Source organism: Ovis canadensis, chromosome 21 (genome assembly GCF_042477335.2).
Source record: "Ovis canadensis isolate MfBH-ARS-UI-01 breed Bighorn chromosome 21, ARS-UI_OviCan_v2, whole genome shotgun sequence".
NCBI classification, from domain to species: Eukaryota; Metazoa; Chordata; class Mammalia; order Artiodactyla; family Bovidae; genus Ovis; species Ovis canadensis.
The window spans coordinates 61,357,442-61,373,269 of NC_091265.1; the positions used below are offsets into that span (position 1 = coordinate 61,357,442).

Below are 15,828 nucleotides of genomic sequence, written 5' to 3' on the forward strand. Positions count from 1 at the left end.
TTTCTTTGAAGATGTATAAGAGCTTATTAAGCACTTATCAAGTAGGGATTTGGTGTGTGTTGGAAAGGTTCAGATGTAATCTGTATCACTTTATAAACTTATAAAAAGATGCCCCCAAACTTTTTGTTTAAAGCAATATCATGATGTGGGCCGTGAAAATATAGTTGTTGCTTGGCTTCTTATACCATCACCAACGAAGAGGCTGTGTAATTAAAATTTTTTTCTGAGGTAGTGAGGTAGATCTATCTCAGATCAGAACTTAGAGACAGTAGGAAATGTAGAAATGAATCTCGGTTAAAAAAAAATGTTGGCAACATCATCTTTACAGAAAGTGTGTGGTAAATGTCCCTGACTACAAATACAGAGAATGAAAACAAATTTTAATTAGCGTATATAATAAACATACTAGGTTCAAAGCACTCTTTGATGTAAAGTGGTCTCTGGTTAGAAATTGCAATATTTTTATTTCAGCCAAAATAACTGAATGTCCAGGAAGACAACCAGTAAAAGCTAGAATTAGAAGTCAGGATTGGTGAAATGTTAAATAACATTTAAGGGAAATGTCGTATCCCTTAGCACGTATCAGAAACCTCCCTCCCTTGGGAAGATATTTTGCTCATCTTTCTGCCAGGCATGGTGTTCTGGTTTATAGACTGCTTCGTTGCCAGCAGCCCCACCACTTCATGTCCTTGCTCTGCCGGAGCCATTTCAGTTTTCTGGGATCTCCTTTGACAGTTACTTAAGCTGCCCCAAGCCCCTGGTCTGGCCAGAGTTCGTTGCTTAGTGATTTCAGTAGTAGAGAGTAGTGGTTAAGACCATGGGTTCTAGAATTGGGTCCCAGTCCCAGCTGGACCAGTTACTAGCTTTGTAACTTGGGCAGGTTACTCTGTCCTTCATTTGCCTTTTGTCATAGAGAAGAGAGGATAGTATCCTTACATGTGTTAATACATGCAGAATGCTTGTTACAGTACTTGGCACATAGTCAACACTGGAATGTTAACTGCTGTTACTACTGTTACTTTTTCCTGGCATCATAGTTCACCTTCAAACCAGTAGCCCTTCTGGGTGTCATTAATAAAAAAGCAACTGCCTTTTCATACTTCATACAATTTCTTCATTCTCTGACTCCTTTGATCCCTTGGGGAATGGTAATTGCCTAAGCTCTCCAGAAATAACTGCCTTAACATCTGGTTGATTGAGATACATGGAGATTTGTTTAATATGGGGGGGCCGTGGGGAGGACAGGAGGATGATGTGGAAGTCCCTTGGAGGGCTGCCCTACCAACCCACCACTCGTGCCTCTCAGTGTCCCTAGTCAGGACAGAGGGGGGCTATAGGTCAGCAAAATGTCAACACAGTATAATATAATGTCAGAGAGAGCAAGGCTGAGAATCAGGTGGTGAGGACTTTATTGTAGATCACAAAGGGACCTTGTATTATTTACCTCCAAGGGAAAATTAGGATCTAGAGAGGTTAAATGATTCACTTAACTGCCTAAGATCACACAGTAAAGTGTCTGTAGTAGAATTGACAAGGGATAAGCTCTCCTTTTAGATAGTTTAGCTTTCTTGTTTTTCTGTTTTCTAAAAGGGTAAACTTAGGTCAGTTTTACCTTTCTTCTTTGTAAAATAATTCCATCATATTTCCTGATTCTCAGAAGTTATCGTAGGCAAAAACTACTTGATATAAAATGAAGGAATTGTACAGTGACTCTTAACGGGAGATTTTTGATATATTGCATTATTTTTAGAAATTGGAAGATATTTGCAACAAAACTGGTTCTAACCATTTTAAGCAAATTAATTCAGTGGTGTTAATTCACAGTGTGGTGTTGGCATCATTACTGTTTTCAAAACTTTTTTCATTACCCCAGATGTAAATTGTGTAATCATAAAATGGTGACTTCCCTTTCCTCCTCCCCCCAGCCCCTGGTAATCTCTAATCTCTTTCTGTGTCTATGAATTTGTCTATTTTAGGTATCTCATAAGTGGAATCATACAATATTTTATCTTTGTCTGACCTGTTTCACTTAGCATGATGTCTTCAGGGTTTACCCATGTTGCTGCAGGTGTCAGATCTCCATTTTGTTTTATAGCTGAATAATATTTCGTTGTATATATATAAACACTACATTTTATTTGTCAATGGAAATTTGGGGCTGTTTCCTTTTTTTTTTTTTTTGACCATCATGAATAATGGCATTATGAACACTGGTGTTGTAGTGTCTGAGTTCCTGCTTCTGGTTGTTTTCTTTTGGTTCTAGAAGTAGAATTACTGGATCATATGGCAATTCTGTGTTAAATCTTTTGAGGAATTGCTGTACTTTTTTTTCACACAGGCTGCAACCAGCAGTGCATAAGCATTTTAGTTCCCCACTTCCTTGATAACTTTTGTTATTTTGTGGGTTTTTTGGGTTTTTTTGTTTTTTGTTTTTTCTTTTTTGGTGATAGGAATCTTAAAGGATGTGAAGTAGTATCTCACTATGGGTTTGATTTGTGGTGATGTTTGGCATCTTTTCCAGTGCATATTGACCATTTGGGTGTCTTCTTTGGAGAAATTCCTATTTAAGTCCTTTGCCCATTTTTGGATTGGGTGGTTTCTTTTGTTGTTGTTGAATTACAAGAGTTCTTTATATATTCTAGATACTAATCCCATGTCAGATGTATGATTTGCAGATATTTTCTCCTGCGGTTTCTTTTCACTCTGTTGATAGTGTTTTTTGCACAAATTTTAAAAATTTTGATGAAGTCCAGTTTACCTGTTTGTTTTTTTCCTTTCGCTTTTGATGTCATTTAAAAAAATCCTCTTTAAAGCTAATGCTGTGAAGATTTTCCCTTGTTTACTTCTAAGAATTTTATAGTTTTAGCTGTTAGTTTAGGTCTTTGATGTGTTTTGAGTTAATTTTTTGTACCAAATGAAATGGTTTAAGGTAAGGGTCTGACACATTCTCTTGAATGCAGATACCTAGTTTCCCTTGCATCTTTTGTTGAAAATATTTTTAATCTTTAACTTAAATCTCACAGCCACGTGTGGCTAGCAGCTAACATTTTGGACAGCTCGGATCTAGCTGATCTTTAATTTTTCTCCTTTAATCTGTTAATGTGGTAAATGACATTAGTCGATGGAGTTGAAATTCTTAGAACAAACTGCTTTTGCATTTCTGGCACAGCATGGTGGTTCATGAAATACTTAGGGACTTTTTAAAGTCACTTATCTATGTGTCCTTTCATATAAAGTCAACTGAAATGGCTATGAAAATTTAGAAGAAAATTTTGCTTTCTCAAAAAATGTTATTAGGCAAGATTTGGTCTGGTCTTTATTATAAAAATACATTGCCTTTAATATGTGCATTGTATTAACCTTTTTTCTGTTATAGACTGCCCACCATTATTTTGTATTGAGATAGAATTCATATGCTATTCAATTCACCCTGTTAAAGTGTACAACTCAGGGACTTCCCTGGTGGTCCAGTGGCTAAGACTCCACATTCCCAGCGCAGGGGGCCTGGGTTCAGTCTTGCTCAGGGAACTAGATCCACATGCCGCCACTAAGAGCTTGCATACCGCAACAAAGAGTGACAATGCCACATACGTCAATTGAGACCCAACACAGCCAAATAAATATTTTTAAAAATAATAATAAAGTGCACAATTCAGTAGTTTTATCTACAAAGTTGTGAAAACATTCAAGTGAAGTCGCTCAGTCGTGTCCAACTCTTTGTGACCCCATGGACTGAAGCTTACCAGGCTCCTCCATCCACAGAATTTCCCGGCAAGGGTACTGGAGTGGGTTGCCATTTCCTCCTCCAGGGGATCTTCCCAACCCAGGTCTCCCGCATTGTAGACAGACACTTTACCGTCTGAGCCACCAGGGAAGTCCTCTGTGAAAACATTACTAGTATCTAATTCTAAAATATTTTCATCACCCCAGTACACATTAGCAGTTACTCTCCATCTCTCTTCTCTCCAGCCTATGTCTTTATAGATTCTGTACATTTCAGATAAAGGTAATCATAAAATATATGGTCTTTTGTAATTAGCTTATTTCACTTAGTGTCTTTGTCGAAGTTCATCTGTGGTTGCAGCATTTCTCAGTACTTCACTCCCTTCTATTATTGCTTAGCTATACTCCATTGTATGGATGTATTGCTCAGTCCCTAAGTTGTGTCCAACTCTTTGCCACCCCATGGACTGCAGCACTCCAGGCCTCCATGTCCTTCACCATCTCCCTGAGTTAGCTCAAACTTATTTCCATTGAGTCAGTAATGTCATCCAACCATCTTATCCTCTCACGCCGTCTTCTCCTCTTGCCCTCAATCTTTCTCAGCATCAGGGTCTTTTCCAGTGAGTCAGCTCTTTGCATCAGGTGGCCAAAGTATTGGAGCTCCAGCTTCAGCACCAGTTCTTCCAATGAATATTCAGGGTTGACTTCCTTTAGGATTGACTGGTTTGATCTCCTTGCTGTCCAAGGGACTCTCAAGAGTCTTTTCCAGCACCACAGTTCAAAAGCATCAGTTCTTCAGCTCTCAGCCTCCTTTATGAGCCAACTCTCACATCCATACGTGACTGCTGGAAAAACCGTAGCTTTGATTATACAGACCTTTGTTGGCAAAATGATTATCTCTACTTTTTAATACGCTGTCTAGGTTTGTCATAGCTATTCTTCCAGGGAGCAAGGATCTTTTAATTTCAAGCGTGGCTGCAGTCACCATCTGCATTGATTTTGGAGCCCAAGAAAATGAAATCTGACAGTTTCCACATTTTCTCCATCTATTTGCCATGTAGTTATAGGACCACATGCCATGATCTTCACTTTTTGAAAGTTGAGTTTTAAACCAGCTTTTTCACTCTCCTCTTTTCACCTTCATGAAAAGGCTCTTTAGTACCTCTTCACTTTCTGCCCTTAAAGTGTTATCATTTGCATACTTGAGGTTATTGATATTTCTCCCCACAATTTTTTTAAAATTTTTATTTATTTTTTTCTCCCCACAATCTTGATTCCAGATTGTGCTTCATCCAGCCCAGCATTTCTCATGATATACTCTGCATATAAGTTAAATAAGCAGCGTGACAATATATAGCCTACAAGTACTCCTTTCCCAATTTTGAACCAGTCCATTGTTCCATGTCCAACTGTAACTTTTGCTGTTCGTCCTGCATATAGGTTTCTCAGGAGGCAGGTAATGTGGTCTGACACTCCCATCTTATTAAGAATATCCACAGTTTGTTTTGATCCACACAATCATAGGGATTACCATAGTCAATGAACCAGAAGTAAATGTTTTTTTTGGAATCCCCTTGCTTTTTCTATGATTCTGACAGATGTTGGCAATTTGATCTCTGATTCCTCTGCCTATTCTGAATCCAGCTTGTACAGCTGGAAGTTCTTGGTTCACGTACTGCTGACGCCTAGCTTGAAGGATTTTCAGCATAATCTTGCTGGCATGTGAAAGAAGTGCAATTGTGTGGTAATTTGAGCTTTCTTTGGTATTGCTTTTCTTTGGGATTGGCACGAAAACTGACCTTTTCCAGTCCTGTGGCCGCTGCTGAGTTTTCCGAATTTGCTGGCATATTGAGTGCAGCACTTAAACAGCATCATCTTTTAAGATTTGAAATAGCTCAGCTGAAACTCCATCACTTCTACTAGTTTTGCTTGTAGTAATGCGTCCTAAGGCCCACTTGACTTCACACCCCAAGATGTCTGACTCTGGGTGAGTGACCACATCATCATGGTTGTCTGAATCCTTAAGAGCTTTCTTGTACGGTTTTTCCATGTATATTTGCCACATTTTCTTAATCTCTTCTGCTTCTGTTAGGTTCTTGCCAATTTTGTCCTTTACTATGCCCATCTTTGCATGAAATGTTCCCTTGGTATCTCCAGTTTTCTGAAAGAGATCTCTAGTCTTTCCCATTCTGTTTTTTTCCTCTGTTGCTTTGCATTGGCCACTTAAGAAGGCTTTCTTATCTCTCCTTGCTATTTCTGGAACTCTGCATTCAATTAGATATATCTTTCCCTTTCTCCTTTGCCTTTCACTTTTCTTTTCTCAGGTATTTGTAAGACCTTCTCAGACAACCACTTTGCCTTCTTGCATTTCTTTTTCTTGGGGATGGTTTTGGTCATCACCTCCTATACAGTGTTAGAACCTCCATCCATAGTTTTTCAGGCACTTTGTCTACCAGATTTAATCCCTTGAATCTATTTAGCACCTCCACTGTATTGTAAGGGATTTGATTTAGGTCATACATGAATAGCCTAGTGATTTTCCCTACTTTCTTCAATTTGAGCCTGAATTTTGCAGTAAAGAGCTGATGATCTGAGCCATAGCTAGCTCCAGGTCTTGTTTTTGTTGACTGTACAGAGCTTCTCTATCTTCGGCTGCAAAGAATATAATCAGTCTGATTTGGATACTGACCATCTGGTGATATCCCTGTGTGGAGTCATCTCTTGTGTTGTCGGAAGAGAGTGTATGGATATAGACTATAGTTTATTTTCCCATTTGTCATCATCCATTGGTTGTAATGAATAATGTTGCTGTGAACATTAGTATGTGTGTTTTTGTGTGGACATGTTTTCATTTTCTTGGATAGATACTTAGAAATGAAATTTCTGGGTCATATGGTAACTCTCAACCAGTTTGAGGAACTGCAAGACTCTCTTTCCATAGAGTTGTCTTGTTCTATATTCCCACTAGCTATGGGAGGCTGTATGAGGCTTTTGCTTTTTCACATCCTCACCAGCACTTATTACCTAGTAGGTTAAGTCTTTCATCCATTTTGAGTTAATTTTTGTGTATGGTAAAAGATAGTGGTTCAGTTTCATTCTTTTGTGTGTAGCTGTCCACTTTTCCCAACACCATTTATTGAAGAGACTGTCCTTTCCCTGTTATATGTTCTTGCCTCCTTTGTCATAAATTAATTGACCTTGTATGTGAGGAGGTTATTTCTGTGTGCAAATGAATGCTTTCTAAAAATGATTGTTGTGGAAAACCATATTTATTTCAGTGGTATTGCTCTTGCCTTTTGACATGCTTGGAACTCATCTTTTGGAGTTATTTTCTAAGACACATATGTGAAATGAGGTGAGGAAGAGAACTGAGTGATGGCTTTCAAAACACAAACCCGTTTAAGAAATCTATCAGCGAAAATAACCAGCCTCCCTTCAAATATAAAGGTACCTAAAAGTATTTTCGAGCATTGGTGGCATTTTTAGAGTAAGAGGTCTACTAAAAATAGATCTTTTGGCCTTTAAGCTGTGACTTATGACAACAAACTGCTAGGTAAGAGTGTTATAAGGGGTTTTTTTGCCGAACTTGGGAAAGATAACAGGTATTCATCAGTGTTTCTACCTAAAACTGGTAAATTGAATCTCGCTCTCCTCTGGTGTGTAACCATCAGTTTTATTTACTTTAATTTTAATTTCTTATTTCTGCTCTTTCCCTGGTTCCATTCCCTAAGAGACTTTTCTCCAGTGTCTCATTTTCTTAACGTGTTTATATAAATTCTGGTGCTGTGTAATTGATTCTAGATCATCAGTATCTAAATTCCAGGTTTGGTTGTTCTTAGCACATACTCCTCACCCAGACCTCCCCCACCCATTGGAACCTCAGTTGATGAGCAGGCGGGGGTCGGGGGTGGGGATGATGGGCAGCAGAGGGCCCTGGGAACCTCACCAGGAAACTAAGGATCAAACCAGCCTCTTTTTCCATTCCCAGTTTTATTTATTTTTTAACCCAAGGCATGCTGTGCTCCCTGTTTTCTTCTATTTGTGTTGATAGGGAGAGGGGTGTTCTGAGTGGGGTGGTAGATATTTTTTTATTCGTTTAAACTATTTTAATACTCAGAGGGATCTGGGAAAGGTAAAGTGAGGAGCTCCGCTTGGGTGTAACCAGGTGGTGGTAGGGTCTGGGCTAGGCAGGCCCTTGTGTAAGCAGTGGCAGGTATCTTTAGCTGTAGATTGGAAGGAAGCCATGGAATGTCTCTCTGAAAATCCTTCTTTTGCTAGTCTGCCTTCTGAGATTTGGCTTCTGATCTTCTCCCATGACACACACATCTTTCCCCAGTTATCTTGAACCCTGGGGTTTTATGTTAACAGGGCTTCCCTGGTGGCTCAGGTGATTAAGAATCTGCCTGCACTGTGGGAGACCTGGGTTGGGAAGATCCCCTCGAGGAGGGCATGGCAACCGACTCCAATGTTCTTGCCTGGAGAATCCCCCTAGACAGAGGAGCCTGGTGGACTGCAGTCTGTGGGGTTGCACAGAATTGGACACAGTGGAGCGACTAAGCACAGCCCAGCCTGGAGCTGGGCTGGGTCACCGTTGCCGCCCACACAAGTCCCATGTGCATGTGTTACAGAAATTTCAGCAAGTTTTAATACTGGCTAAACTAAACTAACTATACCAAAAGGTAAATTTGCAGCGTAAGCAACATGTTATCTTAAGAAAAAAATTAAAAGTGTACAACTCAGTGGTTTTTAGTATATTCAAGGTCGTGCAGATGTCACCACTGTTTAGTTCTAGAACATTTTTAATTGTTCCCCAAAGAAGCCCACGTTGTTAAGTTACTTTCTATCCCTCTGTCTCCTCAGCCCCTAGCATCCATTAATCTACTTTCTGTCTCTGTGGATTTGCCTGTTCTGGACATTTCATGAAAATGAAAATGGCTTTTTGAGGGTAGTGACTGAGTATGTGGAGCTGCCCCATGAGCCAGAGCTATTATATCTCCTCCTCTTCCACTTCCTGTTGTACACAGTAAAGGTCATTTGTACAGCAGAAAATTAAAATAAAAAATGAAATTATGTAATACTGGATCTGTTGTGTTTGGCATCTTTCACTTAGTATGTTGTTTTCAAGATTCTTCCATGTGTAGCACATAACAGTAGTTTGTTCTTTTTTGTGGCCAAATAATATTCCATTGTGTAAATATACCACATTTTGTTAATCCATTCATCAACTGACTGACATTTGGGTTGTTTCTGCCATTTGGCTGTTATAAATAATGTTCTGCTCTGAGCATCTGCATTTTAGATATGTTTTTAATTGTTTTGGATATACACCTAGGAGGAGAATTGCTGAATCATGATTTACTGTTTAATGTTTGGAGAAACTGCCAAACTTTTCCAGAATGGCTGCAATATTTTACATTCCCATCAACATTGGAGAAGGAAATGGCAATCCACTCCAGTATTCTTGCCTGGAGAATCCCATGGTCGGAGAAGTCCATGGGGTCACAAAGAGACGGACATGACTGAGCGACTTCACCTTCACCTTCAACATTATGTTAGGGTTCCAGTTTCTCCACATTCTCTTCAACACTTGTTATTGTCTGCCTTTTTTGGTAATAGCCGTCCTGGTGGGTGTAAGTGGTATATTGTTGTGGTATTAATCTGTATCTTCCCTAATGACCAGTGATCCTGAGCACTTTTTATGTGCTTGTTGACCATTCGTATGTTTTCGTTTGGGAAGATATTATCTTTAATGCTAAGTATTGATGGTCTGCTCTTTGGAATGCTGTTGCTTAGGTTAACTTTATCTGCTGTAAAAGAGGTTTTGCTTCATTAATTAAAATGTTTTAGTCTATTCCCAAAGGTTGTTTTAGAAAGCTAATCCAGAAGTAGACTTCCCCATAAAAAAATTATGTTTTGTATCCTGGTCTGTAAAGTCTATAAAGACAGTTTGTCCACCCTCTGATAAACGATGGTAGATAAATTAAATGTTTCATTGGACTTTTCCTGGTGGTCTAATGGTTAAAACTTTGTGCTCCCAATGCAAGGGGTGTGGGTTCAGTCCCTAGTCAGGGAACTAAGATCTCATGCTGTGTGGTGCAGCCAGGAAAAAAAAAATGTTTAGTAGACCCTATTTGGTCATATTTTTGTTGTAAATTTAATTATAGGCTCAAAGAGTTAGCAGTGTAAAATTTACAAGTGGGGAACTTAGTGACTCATTTTAAATTTCGTACATTGTGAGAATATTAGCTGACCTTTATTTGAGAAAAAGATCTACAAAGCAAGGCAAATGGATGCTTAACATAGCAACTGAAAATCTTGAAAAGGTATATGATTTCATCCTTCTGTCCCTCTCTCCCCAGCGTGGTACCATGCGACGACGCTATGAAGATGATGGCATTTCAGATGATGAAATTGAAGGGAAAAGAACTTTTGACTTGGAAGAGAAACTCCACACCAACAAATATAATGCAAATTTTGTTACTTTTATGGAAGGAAAAGGTCAGTATCATTTGGATTCAGACCTGCAGCCACTTGATGTAGGAGGTTGTAGACTCTGGGAGCTGTGGGCTCAGCATGTCTGCAGCCAAAATACTGCCTGTTAATGCTGTGATGCTGTTTATCTTTATTTTCTCTTGTTACACAGTGCCACTCATGCACCAGCCTCCCCTGGTCCCCCAGTCCTACCCCATGAGTCATTCTCTGCTATATTGGAAGAAGCAAGTGTTTATTAGGACAGGAATGTTGGGATTTTTTTCCTAAAGGCCTCTCCCTTCTCTCATCCCTTGGTTTGGGTTTAATTAAGAAGAGTTAAGCATGTACCTGCGCCACCATGACTGAGCTCCATGTGTGTCATGCAGCTTTGTTCTTGGGCAAACTGACAAGGATGTCATGATACGTACTGCAATGGGCAGAATTAAATTTTAGGCTGTTAAGGCACAGGATGTGATTTCTGCTTGGGATTTATGAGATGACTCAATAGTACTATCCCCTGTTGGTTAAATTCTGAATTATTGTGGGAATATAGATTTAGCAAAGCCCTTGAGTCCTGCTTCTCAGTGTGCTCTCCCTATACCTCAAGAGATGTTTCTTAGTAACAAGCATGTATTACCTAACAGCAAAACTGTATACACAGAAATAGCAAACACCATCTCTTATTGTATTACATAGCTCCTTTTATCTTTTTCCAGCTAAACCTCTTGGCCTTTCTAACAATTGTTTTCTTATGGTGACAGATTTTAATGTAGAGTATATCCAGCGGGGTGGCTTAAGAGATCCTCTGATTTTTAAGAATTCCGATGGACTTGGAATAAAGTAAGTGTTCACTGTTGGGTTTGGCTGCAAAGTGGCCACATTACACCCAGGGCTATAGACAGTGCAGTATTGATAATCCAAAGCATAGATCATTGAAACTGTCTGAAGTGTGTTGTTATACGTAAATGAGAAAATATAGATGAACTATAAAGAAAATAAATGTAAATCTCCTGAAATCTACCACCCTGAATAATCACTATTAACCTTTTCTCATATATTTTTTCCTACATATATATGTACATCTGTTTATATACATATAAGCATTTATATTTAAAATATATTTTTTAATCCTCAATTTGAAGATTGATGGGGCTTGACTGGGGAATTCTTAGTTCTTTAAGAAAAAACTCACCCTGACTAGAATAGTTGTGCTTCCCATTATACTTACTGGTGTTTGTTTCATAGGATGCCAGATCCAGACTTCACTGTGAATGATGTGAAAATGTGTGTGGGTAAGTGTTACACTCGAGGCCTTTGTCTTTGAGGCAAAGATATAAGATTTACAGCTGAGTCTTAAATCTCTTACTGAGATTTTAAGGTTTAAGAGCATTAAACTATTTATTTGAAGTATATACTACTTGAAATAGTGTCTTGATTAGATACTGCTATTTAGCAACTGAGAATTTTCTCAAAGGGAGTTATCGAAGTTGCTTCATTGAGACGTACTTCTCATGAGACATACAGCATCTGAACATCTGCCTCTTTCCTGCCTTCCAGTTTTACCACTGTGCACTTCCTTCTCTCCATGAAGAGCCTGCCTTCCAGGGTAAAATTTCAAAAGTAGAATTGTATTTCTCTGAGTCAAGAATGAAACCTCATTTATGATTCTCGTCCTTCCCTAAAAGCCATAGAGAAATTTCCAGAAAATTTTCACTAACGCTACATTTGGCAACATGGCTAAGGTTTGAAACTTCGTAAACTGCGAAGTAAATACATTAAAATATCTCTTCATCAGTGTTTGGTTAACTTGAGTCTTTAATCAGATTTGTATTTCATTATATTCAAAATTTAGGGGGGAAAAGGCAAATTAGAGCAGTGTAATTAAAGAAGAAAACTTCTGGTGTCACTAAGTGAAGTCACTCAGTCATGTCCGACTCTTTGCAACCCCATGGACTGTAGCCTGCCAGGCTCCAGGGATTTTCCAGGCCAGAATACTGGAGTGGGTTCTGTTCACTTCTCCAAGGGCTCTTCCCAGCTCAGGGACTGAACCCTGGTCTCCCACATTGCAGGCAAATTTTTTACCATCTGAACCACCAGGAAAGGCTTTGGGTCAATTTTCTGCACATCATTGGAGTTCAGTGTGGCCCTGAGACATGCCAGGATCCTCAGGAATTCAGAGATTGTTACTCTCATATACATGATCAGGCAGTAAAGTGGATTAAAATGTTTTAGAAGTATTTCTAACAGAACGTGAAATGAAAGGAGCTTTGGATGCTCTCCCCCTGACAGCTTCTGTTGTGCCTCGTCCTCTGTGCCGAAGCTTCAGTGCAGGCTCTCCCTTTGAAATGAAGTATTGCAGTACTGTCTCTTGGCCACTTGAGGGCTTTTTTTAGACAGCTGAAAAACTTTTTATCCAAGGGGTGAATGTCAGAGGTAGAGGAAGGTTCTCTAAATCGCTGTATTTTTCACTCCCCTACATGTTTCTTTGTTAGATGCCGCTTTTCTTCCTGTCACTGTGTATTTCCTATTACTCAGCACAGTCTCTGGGGTGTAGTAGATACTCAGTAAATCTGTTTAGTAGTTACTCTTCACAAGGCAGGGTTCTCAGGGGGCTTCAGAAAACCTAATAGTAGAGTACTTATTGGTCTGTTACTTGACTTTTTTTCCTAATGACCTCCAGGAAGTAATTCTTTGGATCCATAAGTTAATGAGCCACCACAGCTTTTCTCTATTGGTCAGGCATTCTTATGGGTCTATAGTCCACCCCACTCCAGTACTCTTGCCTGGAAAAATCCCATGGATGGAGGAGCCTGGTAGGCTGCAGTCCATGGGGTCACTAAGAATTGGGCATGACTGAGCGACTTCACTTTCACTTTTCACTTGCATGCATTGGAGAAGGAAATGGCAACCCACTCCAGTGTTCTTGCCTGGAGAATCCTGGGGACGGGGAAGCCTGGTGGGCTGCTGTCTATGGGGTCACACAGAGTTGGACACGGCTGAAGTGACTTAGCAGCAGTAGTATAGTCCACAGATGACTTGCATCAGAATCATATGTGGTACTTGTTAAAAATATAGACTTCTAGATCCTATCTAGGATAGGATAGACTTAAAGGATCCACATTTCTGAGCTATACTAATATAGAGACTTATTTACTCACTAGTTTTCTTGTGGATTTCTTCCTACTTCCTACCACTTTCTCGTGTCCTCTGTATGTATACTGCTAAAAATGGTTGGAGCCCTTCCTAACCTTATATTCCAGCTAGACCTGTGGATGGTCATAGATAACTTTGTTGTGATTTAAATAAAGCAGTGATTATATTTAAACTGGCAAGACTTATCAGAAATTTCAGCTTTATGCTTTGTGCCCAAATTGTTTGAAGTGTGGATAGTTTTTTCTTGGATAACGGATGATTGTTAAAATTCAGTGAACAACATATTGGTGATTACATAACCCATTATTACTAAATATACTTTGGCTAATTGATTCTTTTCTACCTAAAGAATGTTACATCTCCAGTGTCAGTTCATGTCCCCCAAAGAAGAAAAGCTTCCGCATTCTATCGTGGAAACTTAATGTAAGGGGATATGTTGATTTTTAAAGTGTGGACTCATAACTGACAGGTTTCAAATCCCAGTTCCACTAATTACTACATTTGTAACATTGGGGAAGTTACTTAAATGTGAAGAACAGTGTCTGGCACATAGTATGTGCTCAGTTAATGTTAGCTATTACTATGACTGACTGTCATTCTTTTAAGTGCTCTGGTAGCCTTGGCAGAATGGTGTTTGCTTTGATCTAAATTCCTAAAGAAGAGCATTTACTTTTTTTTATTATGGTAAAATACAAATAATTTAATATTTATCATTGTAATAATTTTAAAGTATTCAACTCAGTGACATTAAATGTATTCACAATCTGCAGCCATCACTAATACCAACTTTCTGAAATCCTTCACCACCCTAAACAGAAACCCAATACCCATTAAGTAGTCATTCCCTGCTCTTGCTTTCCTTCAGGCCCTGGCAACCACTAATCTGCTTTATATCTATAGATTTACCCATTTTGGATATTTCATGTAAATGGAATGATAAAACATGTAGCCTTTTGAGCTGACTTCTTTCACTTAGTTTAATATTTTTGAGGTTTATCTGTATTGTAGCATATAACAATACTTCCTTTTCATGGTTGAATAATCCATTCATTGTGTGGGTATGCCACATTTTGCTAAGTGATTGATCTCTTTGTGGACATTTGAGTTATTTCTACCTTTTTACTATTGTAATTAGAACTGCTAAGAACATTAATGTGTGAGTTTTGTTTGAACATTTGTGTTTGATTCTTTTGGATATATACCTAGGAGTAGAGTTGCTGGGTCATATGGTTATTCTAGGTTTAATTTATGGAAGAACCATTAAGCTGTTTTCCATAGCAGCTGTGCCATGTTACACTCCACCCAGGACAGTCTGATTTCTCTGCATCCTTGCCAGCCCTTGTTATTTTCCTTTTATTCTTATTATTGCCATCCTAGTGGGTGTGAAGTGGTATCCCAAGGCAGTTTTGATTTAGCATTCGCCTTTTCTTCCAAGTAATGAAGGTTTAGTCTGTTGCCTTACATTATCAGTTATCTTTTTATATGTATCCTGCCATATCTGCTTTGTTGTGACCATATTCTTGTCATCTTGCCTATTATCTCTTATATCTAACTAGACCGTAAACTCCTTGAGAGCTGGGGACCAGATCCTAACAGTATCCTTGGTCTATCCTCCAAGGCTAGGTATATATAGTAGGTATTTGTTAGTTTCTTACAAATTGAATAGTACTTTTAATATTCCAATGGCAGCTTTTCCTTTTCTCACCTCCTTAACCACTATTTTCTTAAGTTTTTAGCTGGACTGCCTCTCTGTATCTTCTCTTATGCTATTACCTCTGTGTGGAATTCACAGTGTTGAATCTTACTGAAATTCTGTTTAGTCTTCCAGGCCCAACTCAAATGTCTCCTCTTCCCTCTCTTTTTCTAAAAGCCTTCTCCGATCAGTCTAGTTAAAACAATTTTTTTCTTTTGATTTTTCATTTTTACTACCATTTAATTAATTAGCATCTATTTTATGTCAAACATTTTACTTCATTGACTGAATCCTCACATTGGCCCACAAGGTGATATTATCCCCTAGTTACAGAAGAAAATATTAAGGTTTAGAAAAATTAAATAACTTGCCTAAATAATATTAGAGCTGAGATTTAAACTTCGGTCTCTTTGACTCTGAGGCTGTTGTTTTCTCCCCCTGCTATTTCATGTGGCCTCTTTGGCATTCTGCCTTCTGTTGTGGTTGTGTCCATTAAGATGTCTTTATCATTCAGTAAATATTTATGGAATGTATGAAATTTATCATCTATGAATGGTACTTAGTACTTAAAATTGTTAGGATTGAGATATTGAATAAAGATTCAGTGCCTGACCATGTAGTAAACATGCCATAGGGAGTGATTATTGTTTTTGGTATTAATCATTGTCATTCTCATTCTTTCTGATTTGGTTTTCTGTTGATTACCTCTTTCAAGTGACAGCTATTTCCTGTCTATTTATTGCTGAATACTGTAAAGGAAAAATAATAGTTTGTTTACTTTCATTTGT

The 15,828-nt window shown here is 38.6% G+C and overlaps 1 protein-coding gene across 3 annotated transcripts in view; it reads left to right on the forward strand.

The window, feature by feature from the left end:
• KDM2A (lysine demethylase 2A) overlaps positions 1-15,828 on the forward strand; it is a 91,389-nt gene that overhangs the window by 41,408 nt on the left and 34,153 nt on the right. For all 3 annotated transcript variants that reach the window (XM_069565564.1, XM_069565566.1, XM_069565565.1), the window contains 3 exons: positions 10,083-10,221; positions 10,956-11,034; positions 11,440-11,486. In XM_069565564.1, coding sequence (XP_069421665.1) covers positions 10,083-10,221; positions 10,956-11,034; positions 11,440-11,486 — 265 coding nt within the window. The remainder of the gene's footprint in view (positions 1-10,082; positions 10,222-10,955; positions 11,035-11,439; positions 11,487-15,828) is intronic.